At 48.6% G+C, this 19,690-nt stretch overlaps 9 protein-coding genes across 9 annotated transcripts in view; 3 read left to right on the top strand and 6 right to left on the bottom strand.

Moving 5' to 3' along the window:
- Window positions 1-1,688: 1,688 nt before the first annotated feature.
- Window positions 1,689-2,353, bottom strand: BP5553_06542 (Uncharacterized protein; the record flags this gene model as incomplete). Its single annotated transcript, XM_032015165.1, has 2 exons — window positions 1,689-2,230; window positions 2,317-2,353. The coding sequence occupies 2 exons, from the start codon at window positions 2,351-2,353 to the stop codon at window positions 1,689-1,691; spliced, it is 579 nt and encodes a 192-aa protein (XP_031868586.1).
- A 934-nt stretch (window positions 2,354-3,287) lies between these two features.
- BP5553_06541 (Uncharacterized protein) lies at window positions 3,288-3,891 on the bottom strand (the record flags this gene model as incomplete). The annotated part of the gene is made up of 5 exons (XM_032015164.1): window positions 3,288-3,420; window positions 3,489-3,579; window positions 3,638-3,667; window positions 3,731-3,757; window positions 3,840-3,891. The coding sequence occupies 5 exons, from the start codon at window positions 3,889-3,891 to the stop codon at window positions 3,288-3,290; spliced, it is 333 nt and encodes a 110-aa protein (XP_031868585.1).
- A 938-nt stretch (window positions 3,892-4,829) lies between these two features.
- Window positions 4,830-7,193, top strand: BP5553_06540 (Cytoplasm to vacuole targeting protein-like protein Vps64; the record flags this gene model as incomplete). Its single annotated transcript, XM_032015163.1, has 2 exons — window positions 4,830-5,996; window positions 6,048-7,193. 2 exons carry the CDS (start codon window positions 4,830-4,832, stop codon window positions 7,191-7,193), a joined length of 2,313 nt encoding a protein of 770 aa, XP_031868584.1.
- Window positions 7,194-7,884: 691 nt separating this feature from the next.
- Window positions 7,885-9,183, bottom strand: BP5553_06539 (Lipoyl synthase, mitochondrial; the record flags this gene model as incomplete). Its single annotated transcript, XM_032015162.1, has 2 exons — window positions 7,885-8,165; window positions 8,220-9,183. The coding sequence occupies 2 exons, from the start codon at window positions 9,181-9,183 to the stop codon at window positions 7,885-7,887; spliced, it is 1,245 nt and encodes a 414-aa protein (XP_031868583.1).
- Window positions 9,184-9,951: 768 nt separating this feature from the next.
- Window positions 9,952-11,987, top strand: BP5553_06538 (uncharacterized protein; the record flags this gene model as incomplete). The annotated part of the gene is made up of 2 exons (XM_032015161.1): window positions 9,952-10,655; window positions 10,712-11,987. 2 exons carry the CDS (start codon window positions 9,952-9,954, stop codon window positions 11,985-11,987), a joined length of 1,980 nt encoding a protein of 659 aa, XP_031868582.1.
- A 599-nt stretch (window positions 11,988-12,586) lies between these two features.
- Window positions 12,587-13,483, bottom strand: BP5553_06537 (uncharacterized protein; the record flags this gene model as incomplete). The annotated part of the gene is made up of 1 exon (XM_032015160.1): window positions 12,587-13,483. The coding sequence occupies one exon, from the start codon at window positions 13,481-13,483 to the stop codon at window positions 12,587-12,589; it is 897 nt and encodes a 298-aa protein (XP_031868581.1).
- Window positions 13,484-14,371: 888 nt separating this feature from the next.
- BP5553_06536 (uncharacterized protein) lies at window positions 14,372-15,052 on the bottom strand (the record flags this gene model as incomplete). The annotated part of the gene is made up of 1 exon (XM_032015159.1): window positions 14,372-15,052. The coding sequence occupies one exon, from the start codon at window positions 15,050-15,052 to the stop codon at window positions 14,372-14,374; it is 681 nt and encodes a 226-aa protein (XP_031868580.1).
- A 1,156-nt stretch (window positions 15,053-16,208) lies between these two features.
- Window positions 16,209-17,680, bottom strand: BP5553_06535 (uncharacterized protein; the record flags this gene model as incomplete). The annotated part of the gene is made up of 4 exons (XM_032015158.1): window positions 16,209-16,559; window positions 16,619-16,954; window positions 17,214-17,451; window positions 17,499-17,680. 4 exons carry the CDS (start codon window positions 17,678-17,680, stop codon window positions 16,209-16,211), a joined length of 1,107 nt encoding a protein of 368 aa, XP_031868579.1.
- Window positions 17,681-17,912: 232 nt separating this feature from the next.
- Window positions 17,913-19,690, top strand: part of BP5553_06534 (uncharacterized protein) — a gene marked incomplete at both ends in the record, with an annotated part of 2,574 nt that continues 796 nt past the window's right edge. The window contains 4 exons of the mRNA XM_032015157.1: window positions 17,913-18,012; window positions 18,068-18,218; window positions 18,268-19,181; window positions 19,275-19,663. Of these exons, the coding sequence (XP_031868578.1) occupies window positions 17,913-18,012; window positions 18,068-18,218; window positions 18,268-19,181; window positions 19,275-19,663 (1,554 nt within the window). The remainder of the gene's footprint in view (window positions 18,013-18,067; window positions 18,219-18,267; window positions 19,182-19,274; window positions 19,664-19,690) is intronic.

The raw sequence follows: 19,690 nt of genomic DNA, 5'->3' as shown, positions 1-19,690 counted from the left end.
AACTCTCTACTTAAATGCGATATGACAGTTAACGCATTAATTTTTTTAATTGGGTCACGCTATTATAACCCATGGAGTCTCAATATAATAAAACGGCTACTTCTATTATTTTTAAACTCTTAGATTTAAATTGCATGTCTCAACGTTTGGAGTAAAACAGTGGTCTAAATCCCGTCGCATTTCTATACCATACGCTATCCTAAAACATCCCAATTCGCACCTGGTTGATACCACCGTACATATCCTAACCATATTGGATTTCAATCTCTATCTGCAAATAAGGGATGTATCTGGGCTGTGACTCTTGCCGTACCGGTGCAGGGTATCTTGCTCTATCATGCTCAACAGTATCATAGCTGGCTTCATCGTCGGAGGAATCGAATCTATCGGGGGTTGGATATCTGCGAGGGTTTGGAGGATAATCAACCTCGTCAGGGGCGAAGTTGTGTCTCTACCTAGAACTTCTCACCAACTCACGAGAAGTATCATTGTCCCTGCCACGGCTAGGGCTTCCTGTTGATATGGTTAGCGTTGATATCGCAGCCAAACATACGGTTACCGAAATTTAGAGTAGAAAATAAAAGCGGAGGAACAAAGGATAAATGGAAAAGAAGCGTACGAGGACGAGGGGCCGGATCAGCAATAGCCTCAATGCACTCTCTTAACGCCTTCGCTATTACATATGTTTCATTAAACAGATGAGGCTGTGGAAAGACGCCCGGATCCGCCAAATACTTGCGTTGCCATACCCGGATCAGTTGGAAATTCTGGTATTGTAGGAGATCCAACCTGCGGTCCCTGACTGCCTGGATGATGCGTTGCTTAAGACTATTCCAGTAAGAGAAACTGGCTGTGAAGACCTGTGAGAGGGCAACAGCAGCGGTTTCCCGGCGAAGCTGATCACCGCTCCAGCTTCTGAGCCATTGTGATTCCGGGAATGCGTGGCGGTCTACAAAGGGGCTATCTCCGGACATGAGGCCGTGTATAGTGTAAAGCCTTGGCCTGGACTTGGACTTTTGGTGTTAATGCAGTTTAGAGTTGATGTTTGGATGTTGAAGTGCTTTGTTGAAGTTCCTCTGTTGTATGTTTTGTAGGGAAGTGGAAGAAGAAATGGATAATGAAAGGATATGCTGTTTAAATAGGAAAGGCAATTTTCCATTCACAAATCTTGAACATGCCTTGGAATAACCTAGTCCTCGGGCCATGGGGCTTGTGTGAATCACAAATTGCAAGCTACTTGACATTCAACATGGCTTTTCCATGAATAATTATATGCCTATGCGGCTATGCCCGATGAGATGCCTGTAACTAAACAGGAGCTAAAGCTATACTATTGATGTGGTGCTTGCGTTTTTCTACATTGTAGCTTTGGCTTCAAGGACAATTTATCTTATAATGGCAGGCTAGACTCCTCGCCCCATCTCCTTGACTTCAAGAGTTGGGGTATTCCCACAATTCTGTGGAGAAGTACTGGGGAGGTGCGTCGTCGCTAAGTTTGATCCGTAGATCAAGCTATGAAAAGCTCGCGGCTGATGATGCCTAGTTCTTCCCGCAGCAGACTTTGAACTTTCTTTTGCTGCCACAATGACAAGGATCATTCCTTCCAATCTTACTGCTTACTCCAGCAGAAGCTGTCCCTTCGTTGCCCACATCTGTATCTGCAGTCAATACCTTCAGCATTGCTGGCACTAACCTCGAAACCGACATCCCCATCTTCCTGGGACTATCCCCATCTTCCTGGGACTGACCCCGTCGCCACATTTGATATCCAAATCTCCGCCGTTCTCCACAAACCACTTCAGCGCCTCAACTGTCTTCCTCTGACCAGCTGTGCTATAATCCCTCGCCATAACGATATCATGAGCAGCAACACAGCCATATCTATTCCTCCGATTGATCTCGGCACCAGCCTTCAGCATGATGCCCGCGAACTCAGGATCCCAATATGGTTTTGTGGATATTGAATGCATAAATGCAGTTGTGCCACTCAAATCGGTCGAATCGACAGGGACGCATGCTTCGAGTGCAAGAAACCGCGATATTTCAAGATACGAGGTTCGAGCAGGAGGGTTTAGGATTGTGAGTTGAAGTAGGAAGTTGAAGAGCGGGATTTTGGTGGGGCCGTAAGCTATATCCGCCAGTTCCTTACGGGTAGCGCCTAACCGGTCACCATCGGGTTGGTTTTGCACACGGCGGGAGAAGTCATCGCGGATTGAGGGGAGATGGCCCTCTACAAGGAGGTTGGCGTACGCATCTAGGTCTGAGTGGAGAAGGTTTCGGAACTGCAGAATGATCGTAGGCGTTGAGATTCGATACCAGAGAGAACGTGGGTTCCAGGAGGTAGGTTCGCCATTGTGTCTGGAAATAGAGGGGTCTGGTATTTGTGATGTTGAGTACGAAGGTAGTGGGGTTGTTGCGAAATTCCTTGCAGGGAGAGTTTACCAGGGCGGGGTGAGTTGGCTGGGCAACGGGCTGTTTGTTAAGAGTGAAATGAAGTTGAGTCGTCAGGAGTTAAGACTCGGAGAGGGAGTTTCAACTTCAACACCACCTGAAAATTCTTAAAAACATTTGTCCGGAGTCTTTATTGCTCCGCGATAGGGATCTGGTGCAATCAATGCATATCTTAGGTAGGTAGATATAGAGGCATACCGCGACAGATGGCTCTTGTTCCTGGCTTTCAGAGCACTGTTTCCTAGCTACATTTACATTCTAATTCGTATAGAAACACCCACTAAAGAGATATATCGAGCCTCCTGCCTCCGCCACTGCTGATAGAATTAGTCGCCTTGCATTAGCTCCTTATGGCGGCTACAGTTGTCACCACCTATGAACATATAATAGAGTCTGATAAAGGGGAGCATAGAGTCATGAAATCAGAGCCTATACTTGACGTTATGGTTAGAAAATAGCTCCATTGACTTTGCGCCAGAATTCTGGTACCCTAACAAAGTAAACCGAACGGCTATAGAGTGAATAGCCAAAGGGACCTGTCAAAGAGTTATCACGCGGCAGGCAAACAACAAGACAAAGCCCGCAAATTATATCTTGCAACATATCCAACGCAGGGGAAAATATTCCAACTTGCATTGGGTATTTGACATGAGAATGTGGTGATACAAAGCGGATGTCCTAGAGCCGCTGACCGATAACCATGGCACCGTTGCCAATGACCTATATGTACATTCAAACGCCATTTTCCCAGTATATGCGTGCTATTGGCGAGCCCTGCCACATGACTGAACCCACTCCCCAATAGGCACCTAGCTCCGTTCGATTCGTCTGTCGATTCACTCCTTTCTGGATTGGCGGTATGCTTGACTCTGCATCATAATTGGACGGCGCTGAGCCCGAGCAAATGCTTCCATGGCTTGCTGAGAGGTCGTCTCCGTTCGGATGGTGCTCCCGATGCCCATGAAAAACCTTGGGATAAGCTGTTAGTTTGGATGTAAAAAACGGCGATAGCTGGATAGCTGAGTGAGCAGACGTACCCAAAAGTGGCTCCTGAACCAAGCATGTACTGCCCTAGCGACCTCATCACACCATTTGGCCCTGCACCGTACCGCATGATATTAACAGAACCTAGAAGCGAGTTAGAGCACTGTATGGTGGGTGTAGTAGAACCTGTTGTCCAGCGTACCGAATATGAAGCCAATAATTACCCCAACAGCTGCAGATATACGTTAGCATTGTGGGAAGTACCTAGGAGACAGTGCCATTTATAACTACTTACTGCCACCCATCATTGCACCCATCTTGACTATACATCTGATCAGCACATGCTCGTGTCCGCCATTTGAGCAAGCTCAAGCGTCGCTTGCTCCAGCTAGATTGCTACCTACGTTTATCAAAGGTGGATGGGCCACCCATATGAGCACCAACGGGGACAGGCATTGTGAAAACGTCTCTTGGTGGTCAACAAGTGTCTGGTAGAACTTCAAAGCGTGGGAATTGTTTCTAGGTTGGAGGCTTTTCGCATTATTATAATCAGATCCAATGCGGCTCGTTCCTCGTTCATCGAGGTCCGCGGTCCAAGACGCTCGGACCTCCTTAGTGTACATTGTACATCACTCATATCACGTGATACATATGCAACACTGCAAAGCTCAAAGAAGATCCAGTCTCTCCATATATGTATAACTATAGAATATGAGCTTAATATATCTGCAGGATCAAAAATATTCATCTTCCTATACTGAACGTCCTCCCTTAAACTTGAGGGAATCGCCACTTTAAATCACCTGATACAGGCGCGCGTGGTCGTCCCAAATCCCGGGCGCTGATAGGCCAGAAACACCTCGCGTGCGCCTGCGACGACTCCAGACTGAATACGGCAACGGATCTCCCAAAGTTTCCAGCTTGGCAACATCTACGCCAAAGGAAATCCTTTCAACCGCTCATCACCATCCATTCGACGACAGGCCCGATACAAGGCTGATGTGAGTGCTTGCTGTCCCCTCAATCCGCATGTTGAGATTGCGGCGATACGAAGCCATCGTGCGAGACGTCCCTGCTCGAGCGCCGGCCGCTCGGCGCTTCCCGTCCCCCTCCTTATGATGCTAAAACTTCGAGAAAACAAGCTGACGGAGCTCTACACTATAGCGCGATCCTGTCCTGCATATATCTTTCTTGCTTCAAGTATCTGTAGCCATAGTGCGCACAGTTCAACCCAGGGGAGCGGAGGTCTGGAGCGAAGCGCTATTCAGGTCCTGTGAGGTCAACGGGGAAGTCCTGATTGCGCTTCGACACATTCCATTCCTATCACGCTCTCCGCCAAAACCTTTTTCAACACATCCTCCAACACTTAGCGGGCGACCTGGAAACATCCACAGATGACGGCCGTTGCAAATCCACCCAGTTTCCAACCGAATAACAGGTCGCCATGGGGTGCTAATGTCGGACAAGGCGGATTGAACTCCATGAATCCCGACGAAGTCGCCCGGATGTTCATGCCACGGAAGAGCGCTCAGCGTGCGAACTCGTCGTCCTCGATAGCTTCAACCTCCTCCACATCATCGACGACCACGATTTCCCAGCCATCTCCACACCCACAAACCAATGGTGTACCCATGCAACTGCAGTCGTCATCAGAGCTCAATTCATGGGGAACTGCTGCGGCGAGGAAGAAGCCGCAAAGGGCCGTCCCATGGCCAGCAAATAAATCGGAAGCAATAGCTGGCGTATCTACTGCGCGTCCGCAGCCAATCCTAACAACCAGTGGCCCGTCTACTGGTCCGTCCACGATGTCTTCCCTCCACCAGCCGTCCGCCGTTGTGTCATCGCAGCATGCTCTCCAGAACCCTTCGCAGCAAGTAAACGGTACCGCATCAACCGCAACACCCGTTGGCGAGGGAAATCCTGTCCTTTATCTGTTGTCTATGAATTCAACGTTCGAGCGAAAGACTATATCTGTCCCATACTATCCCGATAGCCTGAGAATAGGGCGGCAGACCAATGCGAAGACCGTACCCACGCCTGCCAATGGATTCTTTGATTCCAAGGTCCTGTCAAGACAGCATGCGGAGATTTGGGCAGATCGAAATGGCAAGGTTTACATCCGAGATGTGAAGTCATCAAATGGCACGTTTGTAAATGGAAGTCGTCTATCAGCAGAGAACCGAGACTCGGAGCCCCACGAGCTGCAAACGTCAGATCACTTGGAATTGGGTATTGATATTGTTAGCGAGGATCAAAAGACCGTAGTACATCACAAAGTAGCCGCAAAGGTGGAACACGCCGGCTTTCTCGGGGCAACAAATAACGTTCTGGATATGAACTTTGGAGATTTGGATCCAGCAAATGGTGCCATGATGCTGCCTTCTCAGGGATCGATGCAGATGAGGGGTCGGTCGAGCAGTCAAGGATCCGTAGGAAGCAACGGCCGTATGGGGCCCCCCGCGAGCGCAGCTGGAAGCCACATGAGTGTCATGGGCCAACAGCGGCCCATGAACTTCTGGTTAACGCCAGTTACAACAGAGCAAATTGTTAAAAGACTCACTGTAAGTTGTGGAGCCTATGTCAGCGGGAATGTAAACTGACTTTACGTGCAGCATGAGATGAGGATAGCACGGCTGCAGACCCATGATCTTGGGCGCGCGGATAACTTCCTTGGCTCTCTAGTTACAAAAAATAGCCTCAAGGAAATCGAGAAGCAGTCGGTTGGCGAGCCTGTTAAAGCTCCACAGGTCAACGGAGCGGTGTTACCCTTCCGGACCGATGCGAAACCTCGATTTTCAGATCCACCAGCGCCTCCTCCTCAACAGCCGCTTCCGGAGAAGCCAGATGTGACACGCCCGCACACTTTTGAGCCTTCTTCACCGTCGCTAAAACGGTCCAATACCGAACGACCGCGGTCCGTTCCCAATGCGTCCCCAGTCCGTCAAGAATCGCCCAGCCAGATCATAACACTGGTAGAAGCCTTAGCATCAGCCAAAAAGGAAATTGATTCCCAGAGTGCTCGATTGCAGGATTTAGAGGAGACGCTCCAAAAGGAAAGGCAGGCACGAGAGCTGGCGGAGGAGCTAGTTAAGCGATTAGAAGCGCAATCCGAAGTCAAAACGGAAGCCAAAGCGCATGAAGGATCAATCATTGAGGAAGCCTTTGAACCACCTACCGAAAACTCCGAAACTAGGGGAGATGAGCCCGAGAAGAGTGCAGCCAATGGAAAGGTAGTTGATCCTAACGCTATTTCACAATCGACTCTATTGCTAGAGAAGCGTCTAGAGAGTATGCTCGGTGATATGCAGGAGCTCAAGGATCAAATGGAATCGTTCAAACAGCGGGCGGAGACAGCTGAGGCCGAAAGAGATGCGGGCCGGACGACCTTGGCCGAGATGGTTGAAGAGATTAGAGCAAACGAAGCTACCAGGCGGTCATCGTCCACCGAGCGCACTCGATCACTTTCCACGGCCGATGCCTCACCTAACCACGCCCTCAACGGCAAATCTGACGAGCCACGCCAATCACTGGGCTCACTTTTGCGAAAGGATGAGCTTGTAAATCGGAATATCGACCTATCGCCGGAAAAAACGGAGCCTGGCGGCTCCACGATCAACACATTATCGAGACGACCGGGAGGCCGCGATCCGCTATTATACCATGCCACGCCGTATGCCTCTATGCTTGGAGTTGTCGTGATTGGGATGGGTATTATGGCATACCTGAACGGATGGCAACCGCCTAAAGTTGACCGATAATCCAAATTTTCCACTTCTCACCATCAGCGTCGACGTCACCACAACTACAGCCACACCTAGCACATAAATCATATTTCCTTTGTTTTGTTTTCTGTTGGATAATATAATTTAGTCTGTATGAGGAGGCGTTTATGGGGCATTGAGGGATGCAATAACTGGCACCACTGCACAGAGGTCTAACAAGCTTGGGCGACACCACCCACGTTATTAAAGACTTTTTCTTCCTTGACTGAATTGGATTGCGAATTCCCTTGTGTGTTTTATTCCGCTTTAAGGATACTGGCGCTCATGATGAATGAGATGAGGAGATGAAGACGAAGAAGAAGAAGCGTATAGCGTGCGTGCATTGGAACCTAACTGAGAGGCCGAGATGCAATTTTTAATCGTCTCGAGTAACGATTCAGCGACTGCCTTAGGTTTCTGTTGGGTACACGGAGTAACCGTTGGGTACACTTCTTGTGACATACATATATACTTTTATAGCGGGAATGGGAACGGGGTCAATAAAGGGGCGGATCGTACCACGCGTTGTTTTGCCCTTGACCGTGATAAAAATTTCGGCCTTCCGGATAATTATTTCGGGCAAACTTATCTATCCTACATGCCTAATTTAATCCTCGCTCAACGCCGGTAGTCAGACCCAAAGCACCTGACCAACCCCACAGCGCATGTGGAAGCGTCTCATTAATACTTATGGTAATACAACGTCTTTCTGCACCCTCATAACCTCGTCTCCTAGAAGAGTTTTGGCCTTCCTCTTCTTTAGCACATTCTCAATGAATGCCTCACCAGCCTTATATGAGCTTCTAACCAAAGGCCCGCTCGCACAATATAGGAATCCCATGTCGAGCGCTCGCTGACGCCATGCTTCGAATTTCTCCGGAGTGACATACTCCTCAACTTTCATATGCCGCTTGGTTGGGCGCATGTATTGACCGAACGTGACGATGTCTACGTCGATTTTGCGCAGTTCTATTTTGGAAGTCAGTATTACATTTCGTTAGTAGTACGGATAGCTACTCATACCTTTCAACGTCTCTAAGAGTTGGTCCTCCGTCTCGCCCAGTCCAAGCATAATACTTGTCTTGGTGATCAGGCTCGGCACCGTCTTCTTAGCAGCCTCCAGCACCGTCAAACTTTGTCTAAACTTCGCCCTTCGATCCCTCACAAACGGCGTCAGCTCTTCCACCGTCTCCATATTATGTGCGTAAACATCTAGCCCGCTCCTTGCCACTAGCGCTACCATCTCTAGATCCCCCGCATAATCCCCCGTGAGAGCCTCCACATGCATCTCTGGCTTCTTCTGCTTGATCTTCATGATGGTCTCGGCGAAATGACGGGCTCCACCATCGGCGAGATCATCTCTATCCACGGATGTTAGGACAACGTAACCTAATCCCCAGCGGGAGAGAGCTTCGGCAGTATGTTCGGGCTCATGGATATCCAAAGGAGGAGGCGTTTTGGAGGTCTTGACGCTGCAGAATCGACAGCCGCGAGTACATGTATCGCCCATAAGCATAATCGTCGCCGTCGCCGTGCTCTTATCGCTCCCGCCCCAGCACTCCGAGATGTTGGGACAGCGCGCCTCCTCGCACACGGTGTGTAGCTTTAAACCGCGCAAATCTTTTTTAATCTTTTTGTAGTTCGAATTATTGGGAATGGGTGTCTTCAGCCACTCCGGTAGTCGGGTGATTTGTTTCTTCTTCCCGGCCGGTCCGACCATTGCTGTGCGTAGTTCGAGCGCATCTTCAACCGTGAGGGGTTCTTCTAGGAGACTGATAAATTCGGTGAGCGTGGGGACGGGGCTATCTTTGAAGTAAGTTGGGCGGCGTTTCGGGGTTGCAGATGGTGATGGTTCGGAGCCTGTAGGAGGTGCTGCTTCGGAAGCAAAGGAACGTAAGGATGTTGTAGAAGAGGATATGAAAGTTCTTGATGCTTGACGCAATGGGTATGTGTACAAGCAGGTGAATCTGCCTGCAGTCGCTGCCATTGCAATTGTGTGTGTTGAGGACCGGAGATGTCGAGATTCAACATCTACAAAATGATTTCAACTTGATGATGCTTGCAAATCCCTAAAGCCGTGTGGTTCCGCCATCACATGACTAGAATTGATAAACGCACTCCGACAGTTCCGCCCCCTCGTTTTTCCGCTTCAACCTCATCATCCACTTTCCCCAACGTATTTCAGCAGTTTCATCAGGATATATTATATTGATCGTCTTATCCTCATTCAACCATGTTGGCATGTCCTGAAGCAACTGGCTCCCCAGCGAGTCCATGGCCAGCCAATATTTACGTCCCCAGTCTCCCGAGTTAATAGGTGTAGTTTGTGATTGTGGGAGTTGCTGTACTACCACTGTATAGTTTGTTTGGCGCTGTTCGCTCGCTACTTGCTACTATTTCTATTTTTCTCGATGGAATAATCGAATCGCCGGAAAAGGCTTTGTTTCTATTGCACTATAATGGGCTCAGTGGTTCTTACTTCGGCGGTCGGCCCTGAACAAAGAGCGGCCAACCCTGGCCCTGCGACACTCGATTGGAATGTTTAGCACAATAAAGACCAAGCTTTTTGTTTCAATGTTTCATTAACTTTATTTGAAATATTGATATTTCAAGCGGAAACAACTATTGATGCATCTTAGCACAGAAAATCTTGGTGTCGCGATACAGTCTTTTTTTCAAACTGGATAACAGAGTACCCAAGCTGGCAGTTCCTTTTCATCCACCGTCAGTTTGGGAGCCCACCGTTGAGGTGACGATGGCTTCTTCAAACCCCATACTCCACGTTGGATTAGGGGGAAAGATCCGGGTTGTCAGATCTGATTTTATCACACATTCTGCGGATATGATTGTTAACCCCGCAGATGCGGACATGTCCGACGATTGGAATACCGTTACTAAACGACTGTACCGAGCTGCTGGGCCACCCCTTCTTTCGAGGATTTCGGATAAGTATAAAGGAAAACCTTTGGAAATGCCACCGCCTCATCTTTCAGACATCCACACAGTAAACTCTCCGTCCGGAAGCTTCTTTCGCGCGGTTCGTTACACCCCTAGCTTCCAGATGAGCAATTGTGACTGGATAGTCCACACCCGTGCTCCTCTATACAGGCGCCCTCGAAGTCTCAGCGAGCAACGTGTATGTGGTTTGAATATTACGGATATTGAAACTCGAAATGGGGTTAAATATAGCAGTATCCTCCTAGCTCTAAAGGTGGCACATAGGGTTGCATTGAGAAAGAGGAACAGGGTATTTACGGTTGCAATCCCCCAACTCCAACATGATGGGGGATACTTCACCCCCAGAGACGATGCAATACTTACTCTTAGTGCCATTGTGGACTATTTTAATCACCCAGAATGGGGTATACGTCGACTTAACGCTATCGCACGAGTGGACATTACGATTGATCCCACTCCGATGGGCCAGGTGTACTGCCAGGCTTACAACTTTGCTTGGTAGTTAGTTTAATCTTCTCTAGCACTATTATTTGGTTTTGCTAACCGATGATTTACAGTTCAATGAGTATGCATATACCATGTCGAAATGTCCAACGCTCCCCTGGGGCAACAATTGGGCTTCTACAGAGGCCATATCCGGCAGATCGTCCTCGTCTGCCTGCACTAGATCCATGTCAGAGTTATCCTTCAGATTCGGCAGTGCCCACTCTCATCCGTAGCGACACCCAATCGCTACATGAGATATCCACCAAACCTCGATTTAACGAAGCCTTAGAGTATGATTTTAAGGAAGACGGAAAGTCGGATGACGAATCTGAACCAGAGGATGACAGTGTGGAATACACAGATGAACTAGCAACAGAGTATGAATCAGAAGGTCGGAGTGGTTTGGAGATTGAGTGGGAGTGGGAGGCCGAGGATGAGCAGGAGGAGGATCTCCAAAACGGACAAGGAGATCACCTCATGGATGATTCTACCAGCGACGATCAATTGGAACCCCAACATGGCCAACTCGAAATGGTCCATTCTGATGCCGCCCTTGTCCAACACAATCAAAGGGGTTCCAGTCAGTCAGACCCCATAAACAAGCGTCCCGAGGCAGGCACCTCTCAAGGCGGCCCCCCCTATTCCCAAGATTCCTCGCCGGGATCCTATATCTCTTCACATGCAGGAGGAATATTATATACTACCGCATCCCGATTTGAGGCCCCCATTGAATCCTTGGAGATGGATTCGAGCATATCGCATCTGTCGCCTTCTAATTCTCCACCCGCCCTTCCAAATACATGGGATAGCCGAAAGCCCGCTCGCTCTCCTGAAGTCGTGCGATCGTTTACTACGGGAGCCTTGCTAGAGTCAGCTGTACCAGCAATTGAGCGAGGACCACCAACTATCTTTGTCCCGGAAATGTCACCTACTACCCCACCCTTCATCAATGAATCCTGTGTACCTCAACCGGAGTCAAGTTCACCGTCGCCAACAATCTCTCAAGCACAACCGCCATTATTCTCACCCACACCAACACTAACAATCTCCTCTGCTCTGACAGTACTAATTGGTCATGCAATACCACCAATCGAAGCTCGATATAACTCCGAAGTACTACCTACTGAAGGCCAGAGTGCACCAACTAGCGCAGTAGCAAGCTCATGCCATTCAGAGACACACTTGATTGCGCCTGACAAGCTACCAGCCGAAACTACCAACCCCTCCGTCTCAGCAGATTCGCTCTCTGTTGGTGTACGGGGCCTAGCCCGAGAAATTGAAGCCTTGAATACAGGGTTTGATGGCCCATACTGGTTATTAAGAAAGCGCAAGCGTACTCAACCTTGATTCCCGGCCCTTGATCGACTCCTCGCCTTTTTTTTTATGGTTATGCCTGGTTTGCTTATAGATGCGAATTGGAGATCAAATGATCAAATATATGTATGTTCAACTTCTATTTCCCTTTCGGGTGTTCCTGTCCGCCTTGAGCTGTAATCGGAGCCCAAAAAGGCTCCATTATTATAAGCCACGAATGAGAGTTTTGAATCACTACCATTTTCAGCTCTAAACCACATGTACAATGGACTTAATCGTCAAGTGAGAACCTAGCGTCAATTGAGAAGCGAAAATGGGCAAACTTGGTCAGCTTATTAGCCCCTCCGCTACCAGCGCTATCGACTATCCTACATACAAGCATTGACCTGCTGAAATGCACCCCGACTCACCGTGTCACGAGACAAGTTTGTAGTTTTGGAATCATAAATTCTTCTTAGCAAGTCTACGAAGTTTGTTATTAAGGGATAGCTCTATCCAACCATTCGCTGAACACTTTCTTTTAGTATAAAATCACAACCTTCCTACTGACCCTCAATACTCCAGATGCAGCCCGATTTTATTGTATACACTACTGTGATGGTAGGCTACCAACACGACGCCTCTCCGGACTGTCAGTTAATTCTTTTCACTCCTTCCCTTGTTCGAAGAGTAACCTCAACCGGATCTGAACCTGATTTCCTCGTTCTTGATTCGCCCTTGCTAACATTTGACAACGCTGTGTTGCCGGAACTCCTCATGTCTCTCCTCAATGACTTTTCAAACGACTGTAGATGCTCTCTTGTAAAAGCTGACCATGTATTGGCTTCAATCGGGCATTCGAATAAATCCGGGGTAGCTTTGCCTGTGAAGGGGCTCTCTCTGACTCTGAGGTCCAAATTCTCCAGTCCATGAACGGCGGCGAAAACGCCTTCGCTTCTAAGTGCCAGCAAGTTATGGACATTTCTGGAGCTTCTGTTTTGCGAAGACCGATACATTGTTGTTCCTCTGTTGACCTGAAGATACAGGGTTTTCAGGCTTTTGCATTCACCAAGTAGGTTGAAGGAAGCCTTGAGCAGCTCTCTCATAGGTATTGTGCTGCGATTATCACGTGCTCTCGTTTGCACACATTCATTCTTGTCCAAACGGACACGAACAGATGTAATAAAGAAGCGACGTCCAGGGCCAATCTTGTCAAGGTAGTGATACATGTCGTATACTGATTCGAAGTGAAAAGACCTGTCCCCGAAGTGAATAGAGCTGAGTTCAGCCTCAATTTGCTTGCAGGTTCGAGCAAGCGCAAGAGTCTCGGGTTGTGGAGTTCTACGACCGTAGAGGTTCCTTCGCAATCGTACACTGGCGTTTGGCCTGCAGACCCTTCTCTCAGGAAGAACCAAATGGTAGATTTGGATTCGGACTTCCGCTGGTAGAGCCAAGAAAGTGAAGGTACTGCCAGGAAAAGGGTCTTTGCTCGTTCTAGGTTCGTGTTTACCCTTGGCCTTTGGTGACCATCTAGAAGTAGTAGTTGACATGTTGACTTAATCATTCAGCGACGACTATGTTAAGGGATGGAGTGAAATGGAGTCAGAGGGTTCATAAGATAGAGAATATTAGGCAGAAGCAAACATATCACGTGATCGTGGAAGTGAGTCGATGCCTAACTTCGGTACTGTTGTGACTTGTGACAGGCCTGAGGCAGCATCGGGAGTCACGTAATAATATAGTAAATAACGATTTTCAACTTCTTTTTGCTCCCGCTTGAGAGGGTACGGTGTAACTTGGAGTATATCGGGAAAACGGAATTTTTGGGTAAGGCTTAGTAGTCCGCCACACACAGCCACTGCTCAGCAGCCACAATATTTATTTGTTGTAATAAATATATTACCGTAACCAGTATCTACTTTATTATCAAGTGACCAGGGACCCTTGATCGCTTAATTTAGAGGTACCAACCCATGTGGCGGCGCGACAGCGACGACGTAATTATAAATTTCAGAGTAGCCGGGGTTTAGATTGTTCAGGAGTAGTCACACAATATAACAGACACAGAACTTTCAATAAGTTTACAAATTTAGAATCAATTAAATTCAAAGTACCGATAGTTTGTCTCGTCACGGGGTACGTTTCTCGACACAGGGATACACGTTATTAGGTTCATCCTCGTCTACCTCATATTTTCAAATTTTGTCTCACTCAATATGTCACTTGCGGGGTATATAGGTCGGTTTATGTGTTTTGCTAAGATATATTCAATTGACAAGCCAATGCAGTGCCACTCATCTAGCAGGACTAGTTGAGTCCCACTCGATTCGTAACGTCTGACTACCGCGCTATTCAGCGTTTTCGTCGACCTGACCTTCACGTTCCTGGACTTCATTAACATCGTCCCCCTCGTCATCACCACTCTAGTCATCATCACTCTAGTAGTAGTAGTCATCATCACTCTCGTCGTCACCGCTCTCGTCGTCATCACTCTCGTCGCCATCACACTCGTTATCACCATAATTCCGATGGCTAAACCGAGTACCTCCAGGCGTGAACCCCGCATCAAGAGCACGACACAGGTTCCACTCCCGACGACATATGGGACAAGTATTTTTGCCCTCGCAAGTTTTCTCGAGCGACGCGCCACTGAGCCATGCATTTATACAGAAGAGATGGTACTTGTGGTGACATGGCAAGGCTACTGGATCGTCTTCTAGCAAGGACAATTGGCAGATGCCGCACTCGCTGTTTGGAGAGAGACTGTTGACCTGTACGTCAGTGAGGAACCCGTTCCGTTCGAGGGGGTTATAAAGCACCACAGCCCTTGGGGTATCGTTTAACCACTGCATCTTTTGAAAGAATATGAATTTGGAGAACCAATCCTCCATTCTCCGAGGATTTTTCTCATAGTACCAAGCGTTGCGCCACACCCTCTGAAAACTTTTAGCCAGGCGAAGCCAAGTCGCTGATATTTCTTTGCTATGGGAGACAAGTGGCTTAGAGCTAGGGCCGCGGCACCCGTGGCATTTCAGCTCACTGTCCAGTTCTACCATGGTTTGGACTTGGCAAGAGTGTGCGCCAGAGCGAGGGCAGACGCGCGGTTTTCCGTCGTGCATGGCGTCTATATCCCCGAAGACATTGCACTTTACTACGACCTCATGTAATTCTTCACAGAGCTCATGACAATGGATGTTTCGATAATTGGGGTCGGGGTCTGGCTTACCATTACACTCTGAGCGATGCTCGTATGACCACTCTGTATGCCTACAGAGCGAGAAGTGTGTAATTCTGTAGAAAGAAAGTAATGCCATCTTGCTATTTGTGGTATACAAGACGTTTTGTCGGTACGGCACAACAGATCACTTTAACCTCAAGATTCATACTCTGTTAAGTGTAAAGAGTTTTGTTGATGGAGTACAGAAATTAAATACCTGTATAGGTCGTTTAACAATGAAAATTAACAAAGAGCCAATCTAAAAATATACCAATTATTTCCTCAACTTGGGAAGCATTGTCCTGACTCAGTGGTTCAATAGATATTAGGCAGTTGTATTAGTGGGCGATAAATGTAATTGGCTTGTATGGAGTGGTGTTAAAAAGGGGCATGTGTGACAAGGTACAGTATTTTAGACCGAGAAGACTTCGTAGAATAACGTCCCTCCCTACCTAGGTAGGTAGCGAGAAACCCACCGTGCCGAGAAAAATGATAGGTACTTTGACTTTAAGCATCTCAAACTCTGTGCGCACATCGACATCTCCTATATTTTGCATAAGTTGTATTCCGTGGCCACTCCTGAATACTCTAAACCCCTCCTGCTAGAAATTTACGTTCGCGTCGTGGCCCTCGCGCCTGATTTACGGAGAGTCCCCATTTATAGCGTAATAGGGTTCCTTTACCACAGCTCTCCTACTGAGCTCTTATTACTCCTGATACTCATAAAAAGGTCTTATCCGAGGTCTAAGGCCTCACTACTGTACTAGAAATCGTTATCAGCCTTGTGGCTATTGTGCAAGGTCGCCACGCGGGCCGGTCCCTCTAATCACAACGACCAACGATTTTTGGTTAGTGCGAAACGACCTTGCACGTCCCATAATTACGTTGTGTAGCTGACGAGAGGCTAAACCGCGTCATAAGCGGCCTTAACCAACAGCCAAGCGATATACTTATAATGCCTCGCGTCGAGGACAAGAAGCTCAAGTCGCTACTCGAACGATCGCAGAATACACAGAAGAATAATATAGATTGTTACCTACTACTAATATGTCCATTCGTTAGGAGAAATTGAAGTTGGCCGTACCGCCAGTGACTTGCGTTCCAGGTAGCACATTGCGACCAGAGATGGGGCCGTTGAATACAGGGCCGCTGTACGAAGTTCCTCCCCGATCGCTCTCGGTGACGATAGCAGGCCGAAGAAGGTGCTGTTGTTGCCTTTTCGTAGCATCCTTTTTTTCCTTCCATGCATCTTGACTCTCTTCAATCATATTATACCAGAGCCAAAGCTGATCATGTACTCGAACATAGCCAGCGTCCTTTGCAGTCTTGAACTTTGTCATCCCTGTGTGCGTTGCATGAATGCCATTGTTCGGATATGCCATGAGAATCGCCGATTGCTTCGGTACTATCTGCAAGAGCTTAACACTCGACTTCGATTGAAAAAGAGGATTTTTAAGTGATTTTATACCTCGCCAAGCCCAGTGTATCCAACTTCCTCATAAAAGCAAAAGATGTTGATATATTTGTTGTCATTTCTACTTCGGTCGTCAAGCATGGTATGAAATTCTTGTTGAACCGCGGCGAGCATCTCAGAGCCTGGCTGTAAGACTCCTAAAATCTCAGAGTTGGCTTTGCGCAGCAGATTTGAGAGTTGCGAGATTGGGTGTCCCCAGTTTGCAAGACTCGACCCGAGGTGTGGAGTGCCCATGAACGCAATCGCCACGGTGCTTTCAAGCAAGTCCTTAGCATGCTGCTGAGCCGATCCGCGAGAGACAAGAAGTGCCTGCCTTGGTGTATTAATAGACTAGCGGTTAGTAAATATCCTAGTGTTTGACTTGCCTGCTCCACAACCAATCCACCAAGGCTGTGCGCAACGAAGATCAGAGGGCGAAGGTTCTGTCACTTAAGTCAGCCTGCGGGTTTTGGTGACCAACTTCTAATGAAATATGTCGGCTACTTTGGCGACAACTCTTCACGGCTTCTTTGACTTGCATGGAATTCCAAGGAAGCCATTGCCGACTATAAGTACGATTAGTTGCAAATAGCGCGACAAAAGGCCTTACAGAGTCTGTCTTCTTCCTCCGCATAGCCAGATCCTCAGCCAAAGCTTTCCCATGGTCTCTCAGTGTACCATTTCCGGCCATGCTCAATCCTCGAATAATGTCGGCATCGTAGCCAAACGTCATGATTCGCGCCTTTGGGAGATCTTTTGCGAGTAGGTCCTTTGGCCAGAATACCTTGGCGGCCTTGTGGGTCCAAGTGGATTCGCGATTGCCGGTTAGACCGTGGACGAAAACGATGCTATTTTGTTGGCTAGCAGAGCTAACGAGGTATGGTAGATCGCTTACTCGAGAGTGTCATCAACGTTGTCGGATAATGTTTGAAGGCCATAATCTCCAACCGTGGAGAACAATTCATCCGTTGGTGGGTCGGGATGGGCATTCTGGACATCTTCATTGCCCTTTAGCAGCCCGGTACCGGCTTTGGTATCAGGCGCCGTTAGACGTACGAGCTTCTTGAAGAAAGACATTATGCAAATTAGCAGTGATTGTGATAGTTGCACTTAAAGCTCAATAACAGAATCAAATCGACTGGTGAAACTGCGAAGCTTCATGAGTTGAGGCTGGCCTACATACCCCAGCTGCGGCTGAGCAGCTGCAAGCGCGGTTCGCGCTGTCTACGGCTTCACCTGCTGTCTCCATCACTCTGATCTACAAACTACAAAATATATCTGCGTCCTGCACCGCTGTTAGACAGCAAAGATGCCGGGATCAAGCGAGTTCAATGGTGACATTGCCGGCCGCAACGTCATTGCTGGCTCGCACTTCGAGACTGGCGCTACCATGAACAATTACTTCGGAGGTCCACGACCGCAAGCCATACCAACAACCACATCTATGCTAACGTCAACGCGCAGACAGATTGAGCCGAAAACGCGAGCCCTTCTCCACCATCCCATTTGCCCCAGACCGTGACTTCGTCGATCGCCGCGAGATCCTAGAGTGGATCGACGATAAGTGCGCGGGACCAGGCGCTCGCGCAGCGCTGGTCGGTCTTGGCGGCGTAGGGTATGTCAACATCCGCTTCTTAGGTGGTATGGTTTCTAATGTGACAAAGAAAGTCGCAGCTCGCTATCCGATATGCCCATAGTATCCGCGATGCGTCGGCGCAAACGTTTGTCTTGTGGGTGCACGCCAGCACCAAAGCCCGGTTCGAAGAAGCGTACAGAGGCATTGCAGACGAGCTCGAGCTTCCCGAACGAAACGATCCGAGAGTCGACGTTTTACGGCTGGTCAGCAACTGGCTGTGCAACGAGACAAATGGAAAGTGGATGATGATTGTTGATAATGCAGACGATATCGAGGTTTTCTATCCGAAGCAAACGCGCACGGTGAACGAATCCTCCCCACCGGCGCCTACACCGCTGGCGACCTATCTCCCTCAGAGCCGTAACGGATCGATCCTAATCACCTCCCGAAGCAAAGATGCAGCAGCCAGGCTGGCAGGAGGTCGTACATATATTAAAGAGGTTCCCAAAATGGACGAAAGCCAAGCCCTCGGTCTGTTCCGGAATAAGCTGGAGCACGCGTCAAACGAAGAAGGTGCCCCAGATCTCTTACGTGCGCTCGACTATATACCTCTTGCTATTACCCAGGCAGCAGCATTCATCAACCGGCGAGTTCAAATGACTGCGTCCGGCTATCTGGACGACTTTCGGGGGAATGACAAGAAGAGAGAAAGCCTTCTTAACTGGGATTCAGGAGATCTTCGCCGAGATAAGGGCGCATCGAATTCAGTAGTGTTGACGTGGCAGATGTCGTTTGAGTGTATTCGCGAGCAAAGGCGCTCGGCTACAGACCTGCTATCGATTATGAGCTTCTTCAATCCGCAAGGAATTCCGAAGTGGATCCTTCGAAGGCACAGCAGGAGCGTGGCGAAGACTGGCGATGAAGGCGAGGCTGATAGCGCGTTCGACGAGGACCTTGACACCTTGCAGGCGTACTCTCTTATAACAGCGACGGCGGACAGTGGTATGTATGAGATGCACGCTTTAGTGCACTTCTGCACGCGAGTCTGGCTGTCTACTTTTAACAATTCAAAACAATGGAACAGAGAGTTTCTAGGGCTGATGGCAAGAGAATTCCCTTCAGCAGACTTTAAGAACTGGGCAAAGTGCCAGCAGTTACTTCCACATGTTGAATCGTTGTATAAAAGCGAGCTATCCGACGACGAGTCAGTGAATGAATGGGCTCAGGTGCTTAACAGGGTTGCGACGTACATGCAGCTAGCCCTAGGGAAGTACGACGAGGCGGAGAAGCTATACCGGCGAGCGCTAGAAGGGATAGAGAAGGAGCTGGGCGAACAGCACCCCGATACGCTGAAGAGCGTGGGCAACCTAGCGTCGGTACTACGAGTCCAGGGGAAGTACAACGAGGCGGAGAAGCTGAGCTGGCGAGCGCTGAAAGGGAGGGAGAAGGAGCTAGGTGAACAGCACCCTTATACGCTGACGAGCGTAAGTAACCTAGCGTCGGTACTACGA

The sequence above is a fragment of the Venustampulla echinocandica genome, assembly GCF_003357145.1.
Source record: "Venustampulla echinocandica strain BP 5553 chromosome Unknown scaffold_4, whole genome shotgun sequence".
Classification (NCBI taxonomy): domain Eukaryota; kingdom Fungi; phylum Ascomycota; class Leotiomycetes; order Helotiales; family Pleuroascaceae; genus Venustampulla; species Venustampulla echinocandica.
Note: the sequence above shows the minus strand (reverse complement) of the source record. Positions and strands in the feature narration are given on the sequence as shown.